This window comes from Fulmarus glacialis, unplaced genomic scaffold, assembly GCF_000690835.1.
Source record: "Fulmarus glacialis isolate BGI_N327 unplaced genomic scaffold, ASM69083v1 scaffold50489, whole genome shotgun sequence".
NCBI lineage: Eukaryota > Metazoa > Chordata > Aves > Procellariiformes > Procellariidae > Fulmarus > Fulmarus glacialis.
This window is the reverse complement of record NW_009234909.1, coordinates 1-10,719: the sequence shown is the minus strand read 5'-3', so window position 1 is coordinate 10,719 and position 10,719 is coordinate 1. Positions and strand designations below refer to the sequence as shown.

The window sequence follows — 10,719 nt, the reverse complement described above, 5'->3', positions numbered from 1 at the left end:
GCCGCCTGCCCCGGGAGGGACGGCGGCTGTCCCCGCTGGCACCCATCGCCAACGCCACTGCTTTTCTTTCAGGGGATACGATGGGAAATCTGATCTCCACGTGGGAATAACCAATAGTAATGGTAAAAAGTACTTCTGCCTTACAAGCTACTGCCCATCTCCCATAGCTTGTTTTTAGACTGTGTGCCCCGTTCAGCTCTGCCCCCTCACCTGCGGGACTCCGGATTGCGAGGGTTATTTCAGAGCCACCTCTGCTGTTGCAGCAGTATCTGGTACCTGTGAAAAGTGCAGGCTGCAGCATCCAAGTATCTTGATGCTTGGCTGTTGAAGAACGCGTGCTTCCTCAGCGTGCTGCAGGTGTTGGAACCGGGAGCTTAGCTGTTCACGACAAGAGAGTATCACGTAAAGATCAAAAAATACCGAGTCCAAGAATTTCTCTCACCTTGCAGCAGTGAGCACACAGAGCTTCAAATCAAAGCCGCACACCTCTCCTCTCGTGCTGAGGAGCTGCACAGAATGGAATTGACAGGTGACTTCTATTCCTGACACAGGGAAATAGAAAGCTAGGCACCCTACTTTTTTAAAGAAGTTTCAGGAAATTTTGACTTAAACACAGTTTCTTTTAATTCTAAAAATACCGCTAATAAAATAATAAAGTTTAAAAAAGCCACATTAAAAATCATATCAGGTTCTCGTAGAGCAGGCCCATCCTGCAAAATCTCACTTGAGATATTTCATATAAAAATGGTCTAATTGAGGGGTTTAAAAAAGAAGCCTAGTTGTCCTTAAGTTGCTTTCGTTATCAAAAGACATCTGAAATTACATTGTAAAAATGAAAACAGGTTTTTGATAAAAGCAAGGACTGCATTTTCTACTCTGTAGCCACAGAAGCTACTGATGGCAAGCTAGGGTATAGCTAGTCTAAGAAGGAACTAAGTATGGAAAACTAGTAGTAGCTTTCATCACTTAAACCTGATTCTCCAGTGCCACCTGACAATCTGTTGCTCTTTATTTTCAGGCGTGGTGTATAATTACAACGAAGAGGGCATTCACAGAGCTGAAACTGGATGGGAACAGTGCATTAGCATCCCACTAGTACAGCCAGACATGTTTGGGCTTCTTCAGCAGTGGGATATGCTCCTAGAGGAGTTCTCTGTGGGAGAGGCCTGGCTTCCTCACAGGTATGTAGTTTCAAAGCTGGATGCAATAGGAGTTTTTAGTCTGGGATGATAAACTGGGCCATTCCGTTTTGGACCCTGCGAGGCTTGTGGTTCACTCAGAGCCTCACTCCTTTAGAACACGCATTTCTAACAAGCCAGTCGAAACAGCGCTGTCAGGCTGTCTTGAAACTTAGTGGCCTTGCTAAACAGAAAAAAAGTATTTTTTAGTAGTAAGTAACAAACTCATCTGTTGGAATGTAAAAGCTCTAAAATAAGATACCATTTTAGGGAAGTTTTCTTCAGTCACAAAAGAGTTTTGTGTGAAAGAAAAACCCCAGTTCACTGGGACATTACCTTGAAGAGTTTACTGCTGGGTACAGAAGTAGAAAAGTCCAGATGCAATTCTGTAATTATTTCTTCTAGGTTTCAACAGTTCTAGGTGTATTTGCATTTAGAGGCTGACCACACTGATGGGATTCTTGCCCAGATCTTACATCCAGATGACTTCTTTGTTGTCAGTGATCAGAAATGGGAAACAGAGTCAGGCTCATTTCCAGCTCTTCCAGCTGGTTCGTAACATTGCTTTGGATAGGTAAATACAGAAAGACTTCCATGTATTTTGAATTAAACCAGTACGTTCCAATGAGAACATTCAGTTCTTTGTAGCTTTCCTTGAAGTTAATGCCTGATGACAGCGTTACAAGTTACACGGCCCAGCTAAAACATGCGCTGCCACATCACCAAGCCTGCTGATGACAAAGCAGCCTGCTCCCCAAGAAAACATCGCTCCTTGAACTGTTCATCAGTAACAGTACATTTAACAAACAGCCTGTCTGAGCATAGTTCTGTGAAGTGTTTAAGTTAATGAACGTAGATGTCATCTTATATAAAAGAAAAAAAACCCACAACAAATCAAAATCAGTTTTTAGCAATTCTGCGTGTGCTTGACTATAAAATTTCAGAGGTAATGTATTATCTCCTTAGTACCAGATTTTTTGACCTGCAATAGAATTTTTAAATGTCTATGGAACTTGTAAAGCCAACAGGATTGTCTCTCTTTGATACTTTTACGGTTCCCAGTGCCTTAACGTTATTACTAAAATTAACTTGATGTCAAAAAAACATTGGTAGAAGGTGGATAGATGTCTGCATCTCTTCTACAAGCTTTTCTTTGGTTTTCCTCCATCTGCCACCTCCTGACAAAGTGACCTACTTTTTCCACAAACAGACCAGCTACCACTAAACTGCTGAAAATTAACATCTTAAAAGAAGTTTTAGAGAAGGGCAACGAAGCTGGTGAAGGGAACTGGGGCTGTTTAGCCTGGAGAAGAGGAGGCTGAGGGGAGACCTCATCGCGCTCTACAACTACCTGAAAGGAGGTTGTAGCGAGGTGGGGGTTGGTCTCTTCTCCCAAGTAACAAGCGATAGGACGAGAGGAAATGGCCTCAAGTTGCGCCAAGGGAGGTTTAGACTGGACATTAGGAAACACTTCTTTACTGAAAGAGTGGTCAGGCCTTGGAACAGGCTGCCCAGGGAAGTGGTTGAGTCACCATCCCTGGAAGGATTTAAAAGACGTGTAGATGAGGCGCTTAGGGACATGGTTTAGTGGGCATGGGGGTGTTGGGTTGACGGTTGGACTCGATGATCTTAGAGGTCTTTGCCAACCTTAATGATTCTATGATTCTAAGTTCAGGTAATGCCTCTGTTTATTTTTTCAGTGGACAGGAACGGCACTAAACTAATCCTGTAACTCCTTTGGGTTCAGGCCAAGCTGATTCTAATTTTCTTGATTGCTTTTCATTTACTGGAAGGATGGTATAGAACAGCAGCAAAGAACAGCGGCCACAGCCATGACCAACAATATCTTAAATTACTGGGAGATACTGGGTTTGCTTGTCAGGATATAAAGACTTGCTTCCCAAAAATGAGATGCTAACTGGAAGACACAGATGGTAATAAGAAGTGTATTACAGAATCTTTTGCATTATAAATACAAAAATGAAAAGTTACGTGCCCTGCTTACTTGTGGAACTGATTCAGTAAAGCACTTGGGTACACATAAGTTCTCCAGACATGCTGCAGCGCTCTGCAGATTCAGCCCTGAGCTGGTGAACCCAACATTTTTTCCAGTGTAATTTCCAGATGTTTTGTACTGCATGGTGACGATGGCCACTCTTGAAGTTACTCATAGTTATTTTTCCTTAACAATTATTTCGGTAAAGTAAGTACACTGTAGCAAATTGCTTGCTGGCTAAATGGGAGCTCATAGGTCACTTCAAATACCCTTAACAAACCAGAAGAGCTTTGAAGAAAACAGCGAGCTGTCCTGAACGGGGCTTCAGGTCACAGGGTTGCTTTTGATACCATTAGTCCTCAGATCTTGCCAAAACACCTTGTAAATTCCCAGGGCTGACAGGCAAGCCTCACAGAAGATTCCCTGGCAAGACAGACCCTGGAGCCACTGACAGTACAAGGCAAGGAATGAGTCAGGGCTAGGAAGGACAAGGGAAGAGTGACACAGGATGAGGCAATTACGGAAGAAGCGTGAGGATTAGGCAGATGGCAAACAGGAGTCTGAGCCGGTCTCTATCAAATGCAGTTACACAGGGCCAGTGGAAAAAGCAGCACTATGTGGTGAGGGAGTGGAATAAATTACTGAAGTTGTTAGTGGCCAAGATGAAACATTTGGGAGAATCTGAGAAACATTCTGACCATGAAAAGAACAGGTAAGTGCTATATGCTCCTAGGTTAGAGTAGCGGGGGAAAAAAAGAAGGAAAAAGGCAAGAACATTTTAAATGGCTACTCCTCCTATTCAGTTAGTATTTATGTCCTTGCACAGTTGGCACAAATTATTGCCAATGGGAGTCTGAGTGGCACACCGTATAGCAACTGTATCAACATAGTAGTGATAGAATTTACTTGATTTTAAGTAAGCTTCCAAGTTAATGCCACTGAAAGAAGTGCACGTGGTGGCACACAGTTGACATTACTGCTGCAGGAAGACGTTTTCAAGAAAACAGAATAACAATACATGGAAGAGCAAAGGTTAACAAGGTAAAAGCCAAATAAGTATAAAACATAAGAACTCATTATTGTAGAGTCTGCAGCCCTCTTTTTTTTTTTTTTTTTTTTTTTTTTATGCTCACTGCTTCTAGTATCCCTGGCTGGAAAAGTACAACTTGTGATGAATAGAATATATTTAAGCACCAGCATCCAAGGAAAGTGGCAGTAGTTCTTGGAGAGCATGCGCTTCCTTATTTCACTCAGTAAAATATTCGTCCATGTGCAGTAATTAATGGATTGGTGCTAACTCTTACTAACGAGGTATTTTTCCTAGGTATGAAGAACATGACCACAACTGCTACACATACGCACTGGCATTCATTAACAGTGTACTGACTGCACAAGGAAAACAGCAAATGAGTAAAAGTGAATTTACAGAGAAATTTGTGATCCCGCAAACAAAGAAAGCTTCCAAATACATTACTCTGCATCAGGAGCTAACAGCTAATGATTTCTACATTGTGCCCCTTCCTGATCAAGAAAAACAGTGCTGAAAATGACAAGTTGCTATATTAAAACATCTACAATGTGCAATAGGAAAAGGAAATCTTAAGACTCCAAATCTCAGGGTTTAAGATGCATGATCTACTTAATGTATTTAAAAACACAATTAACTTCACACCTTAACCTGCACATCGTGGAAGGATCAGGAAATTGAACTTGCCCATTTGAATGAAATAACATACATATAATGTACACACTACAGAAAATTTCTATGGGAACTATTCATATGGAAGAATGTTTTCCTATTTACATTCACTATATGCTCTGTTCTGCCAAGACACTTGATACTAGAAATCGTAACTGCTGTGTAATTAAGGGTTTTAACAAATGAGCTGTGGTAACTTAAGCTGTAGCAAACCAAAATGTCTTTTCCTGTCACATTTGTTTAGTGATGAGTGAAAAAAAGGATATTTGTGCTTGTGTTCTGCTGAAATCTAAAGTCCATGACCTAATGCAGATTCACTACATGCAAAGTTATTTTTCTTCAATTACAATAAATATAACAACAAATAAATCCAGCCTCTTTGCCAGACATATTTCTTTTCCAATTCTTCTTTACATTTTGCACATTTATTCCTCAAACCAAGACAAATGCTTAGTATTAAAAGATGATAATTTAGTGGCTCTATCTGTTAATATCTGTAATAAGCAACAGACTCCTCAGGATTTATCTCGGAGTTAAAACTTTAGAACTTAACAAAAAGAAATTTAAGTTAAAAAAAATTAAAAAGATCCTCCAACGGCACTTTTACTTATTGTACGTTACATGGAAGTGTATGCTGAGGTGAAAATTGTGCAGTCCATAATTTTGTGCAATTTCACATTATTTACTTACATTGTAGTTTTAAGAAAATTATTTCAGCTTTTTTTCCTTCTACTAATTGCTGCAAAGTAAGCTGGTTGTAGATGTAGGTCCCATTTTCTCAAAGATGGAGAAGTAATCATAAATGATTGGTGTTTTGTCCACATCTAGGTTATACTTTTGTATACACAAACTGCATTAACCCTGCCCCCCCATACTCTCTAGCTGCGTACACCACACTGCACACTCTTCCCCCCCTCCATGTTCTTCCGCTTCTTACTAAATTCTAAGTTATAGCTCCTTTACAAACATACTCAAAAACCACAACACAATAGAGACAACCAGCTTGAAATGCGCAATTCTGCTGCTGTTAGAGACCTCCTATCCACCCACTCCTACTGCAAGTCAGAATTCTTCAGCTAGGATTTGGCTTACAAAAAGAAATTACGGTATGCTGTTTCTGAGTGAATCAGAATCCATACTTCATTTAAGTACTGTATTTTAACTGGTAAAATATAAATACAATGGCAAGTATCAGTGCCATGGTACAACAATCTAATGTAAGTTATTTGATAAAACAGTACTGAAAGATGAAGTACAGTCATCTGCAACTAGAAATAAAACACCTTGCCATGTACAGTCAACACATACATACCTGTTCAGCTTGAAAAAGCTATTATGCAATTTCATTTTACATTTTCATTTTACATCTTTCCAGTAGAAGTTGTATTAAATGAAAGCAAAGAGTAGAAGATCTTCCACTTTGAGTTGTATGTAGTTTCCTGCATTCACGACATGGCCTTACAATCTAAACTGCCTAAGTAAACAAGATTGTGGTTTTGTGTTTGGTGGGAACAGTCCGAGTTGACAGAATTTTTGCCAGCCCTGGAAAATTTCCTGCGACCAGGAGGCAAACCCCCTTTTATAGTGAACGAAAACAGCACAAAGAAAATTCAAAACTGTGTCATTGTCACCAGCTATAATGTACCTTACTGGTGCAGCAAATGTGTTCTCTCACAACACGGGGGAAAAAACCCAATCTTAATAGTGCGGTGAAGCAAGGAAGCTGTTGTTCAAAGGCTAAGATGGAATTCAAATGCATGAATCTAAAGCAGCAATACTTAAAATGCAGTGCAGTTGATACTCAAACCGCCTGGCTCTACTTGAAAGACAGCTGAATACCTGCTGGGTTTGTTTGTTTTCCAAATGTGGCTTAGCAATAACAAACATCATATTTAGGAACCTGCAGTCTACATGCTTAAATGGTACAAAAAAGTTAGAAAATAGCAGGCACTTAGTGTAGCAAGGCAGAACAGCTCAGCACTGTCCTGTACCTCACTCTATACAAAACGCAGCGGTGTCTCCCAGTCTGTTTTACAACATATGATGTTGTAGGGCAAAGAGAGCTACGAGTCCACTATGAAAAAAAATGTATAGACTGTTGTAGTTGCTGGATAAAAGAGAAAAAAGCGGTGATGAAACTGAGACCTATCCTTGCCGAGCTAGAGAGACTGACTTCCTCTCACTAGTTTAGCAAATCTTCATTATTTTCCACACAGTAACCTACCTTCAACAAAAGTAAAGGGCATCAACTTGTGGTCCGGGCATTGTGCTGTCATGGGGTAAGATTAGGCCCTTACTTTCAAGAGGAATCTTATGCTGGAAGTCCCAAGGGAAGTAAGACATCTTACCGAAATGGGGAAAGGTGCCCCAGCATTCCCTACTGCCTAACACCTAACATTGCTGTTAGGTGCTTAGGCCCCAGAATTAATTAAAATCCTTGCACATTCTGGGAAGAGTTCCTCAATTCTGAGCAGTGCTTGTGAAAATAAGCACTTTTAGTTGGGACCACTAAATTCCAGGGTCTAGGCACCCAACAGCCATGTGTTACAATGCTCAATATTGCAACAACCAAATCTCTCCCCAAATCTAAGTTTGTGCAACTTCATCAAGGCTATGAAGTCAGGTCTTGGTTGAAGAGGAATGGTACCATAGGTATCCCAAAAGGTTATTTGACTCACTGTAATTACTGCTGGTTTTTAACTAGTTTTAACTAGTTGAAAACCAGCATTAAACTTGAGGAGTATCAAGTTTAAGGCCTCATTTCTAAGAAATGTAGGACCCTGTGCTGAGCTACAAAATGAAGTTAGCCTTACAATTCCCAAGTTCAACTCTGAAGAATCTGTGAGGTATTCCCAGAAAACTGTTTGATCCCTCATTGCTTCGGCTTTCAGGCAGACATTCAGGTTTTGGACTTCAGTGGCTCTGCAGGCCGAAGTGCCTATTCAGCGCTAATGCCTGGATCTGTTAGAATATTAAAAACACCATTACTAATCACTGCAGTCTAGCCACCGTTCAAAGATACAAGTTTGTAAGTTTTAAGGAAACAAACAAGTATTTTGAGTTGGGACACAGCTTTATTTTTTTCCCCCTTCATATGCATTATTATAGTTCAGTTATGTTTTTCAATACAAAATTCTCCCCAGTAAACAGGATATACCTCATTTTAAATAGCATTTATACATACCAACTGAATATGTTGACAGAAACTGTTCTGAGGCAATGGTTCATCATGAGAAGATCAGGTAAAAAACAACAAGATGGGTTTTTTTTAAAAAAAAAAAAAAAAAAAAGAGTTTTTTCCTATACAGTTAAAGTTCATCTTGCTCACTGCGCTCACGGGAAGAAACCCAACGAGTTACAATCAGTTCCTGAAATAAAAACCAGCAATTATTATGGAAAAAAAAGAAAAAGCTACAGATAATCAATGAGGGATGGGGATTAAGCCTTCAGCAAATTGACGTATATTATGTGACCATTGAGACATTTTAGTAGATGACTACATTTGTTCCTGAAGTGAGCTGGTGTCTCACACATTTTTCTCCATTTTTAAACATATTTTAACCTGATAGTCTCCATAGGTATCCCTGTTTCCCCATGCAAGTGCTTACATTCACAGTAGCAGCAACATTAAAATTTAGGTTAGAAGATCTCAGGTCATTAAAGAGCCTGCAATGCACTTCTCACGCCTTAGGGCACAAAGGAATCTAGTTATTTTATTGCAGCTATGCATGCAAAAACCAAAGCATGCTAAAGAGCAAGCAACAGTTCAAGGGGGCTCTTACAGTTGGCTGTCCAGCTGCCCCAAGGCAAGCTACACAGGCAAAGGAGAGAAATAATTACACACCTGAACCTTAATTCTTTTCATACATTCCGGTGTCGACATCTCTTTTTCAGTCATGTCAGATGGTCTAATCAAATAGCATAACATAAGTTCCTTTGGTAAACAGAAAACATGAATACATGAATTTCAACCGATTTCCTTCTATACAAGTTTTAGATTAATGAGAAATGCAGATACCAAGTTTCCTACAAGATGTCTTCTGCAAACCAAGTTGGGGAAAGCTGTATAATATGCGTATCTCATTTTCCTTATCAAAGCATAATACTGCTATAAGATAAACTAGAATTGTACCACAACACCTGAGCAGCATGGCTGTGAGTACGGACGCACTATGTATGAGGCTCTATCGCAGAGAAAATCTTTTGGAAACTTTCAATTTCCTTGTTCAGAAGAAAACTCTAGTAGATGGAGAGGACTTTAAAAACAGAAGTGGCAAGCAGGAAAGAAGTGTCCCTCGGGTCTGTCTTCTGTTCCTCACACAACTTTTAACATTCCTACAGGCGACAGAACTTTAATAAGCTTCTTCCAGAATTCATCTGGATATTGACAAAGGAAGCTGTTGTTTGCCTACTGGCAACTCACCATGTTCTTCAGCTGACTAGAAACAGAAGGATTCTCCTTCCAGCCTCACTCCAGCTCCCTGTTCTTTGGAACTAAACTGTACATCTATCATTTTAAAGCTATTTTAAAACTACTGTCTTACACTTACCTTAGAAGCATTAACAGTTGTTCTGTTCAATCCAGACAACGACTTCCAGCTGAGCGGTCTGCGAAGAGAACCTTCAAAACTATCATCAACTAATTCAGCAATGACAGAGTAACTGGAAAACGAAACAGATGATAGGACAATTCACAGAAAGAAAATTAACATTTTAGGAAGATCGTGACACTTAAGAATTAGAGCCTAAAAATTGTTGTTAAACAATATGCCAGGCACGCAGTAAGCAAGTTGTGAAACTTAAGTCTCCTCCTACTAGGAAAAGAGGGGAAAAGATGAAGTTGTGAATATGCTTACTGGCACTTTCCCTCCCCACCCTTCTACTGACGTTTGTAGCATTCTCTTATGAATGCCAATCTGACATTTAAAATCAATTTATTATCTAGGGGTTCAACCTGATTAGCTAATGAATAAAGACAATTATCATCCCTTAAAAGATTTTTCTCCCAAATTACATAAATTATCCATACCACATATTTTTAAAAGTCAGTATTACTAAATCAAATTACTTTCCTGAAGGCATTCATCATATGAGTGCTAAATATGCTCATTGCAACTTTTAATTTTTAACGTCTTACTACTGTTATATGAATTCAATGAAATTGTGTTATTTAGTACCTCTGCTAAAAGGACTTTTGCATTCCCAGTATGAATGCCTCTGGCAAAGTGTTTTGAGTGAAGAATATGTGCTTAACCAGTGAAGATACTAAATTTGTGTGAGAGAAATTTACTAATTTGAAAATAAGAAACTAGACAGAAACGTGAGCTTCAAACCTTGCATGATAGAAGGGGGGGCCTTTTCGATACAGCACTGAAATGAAAGAGAAACACCTTAGTTAGATAATCACAGAGTTTCCATCTAAGTTTAATACCTGGGTCCATAAATATTTTCAAATGTTTTGTAAGATTTAATTACACAAGACAAAACGTCAACACTTTTGAATTCTGCTCAGAATTAAGTTGTCCCAGCAAGTGGAGAGAGGGAAGAGACAAAAAACCCATGGGAGCAGCACGGTGATTCCGGGCAGGGAAGTGGCAGGTAAAAGATAAAGTAGAAGAGCTAAAGGACAGTTAGCAATTGCCGTGGGACAAAGTTTAGGATGGAATTTTTCTGCAACAGACTCAAGCTTTTAACACTATATTCACAACCGAAGTTGAGCCAAGTTGAGCTGGAGTACAAGTGAAAGATCACAATAAGCCATTGAATTTCTGTTCCACCCAAGCATTTTCCACAAGTTTTAGGAGATGCAAAGGGCATAAGTTAGAATCATAGAATCACAGAATCAT

General features: G+C 39.5%; 1 protein-coding gene across 1 annotated transcript; it reads left to right on the top strand.

Annotated features, from left to right (window-relative positions):
- Window positions 1-70: 70 nt before the first annotated feature.
- Window positions 71-4,718, top strand: MKRN2OS (MKRN2 opposite strand; the record flags this gene model as incomplete). Its single annotated transcript, XM_009585787.1, has 3 exons — window positions 71-122; window positions 1,019-1,181; window positions 4,499-4,718. Coding segments are annotated over 3 exons (435 nt in total), but the record flags the coding sequence as incomplete, so codon positions are not given.
- Window positions 4,719-10,719: the final 6,001 nt, after the last annotated feature.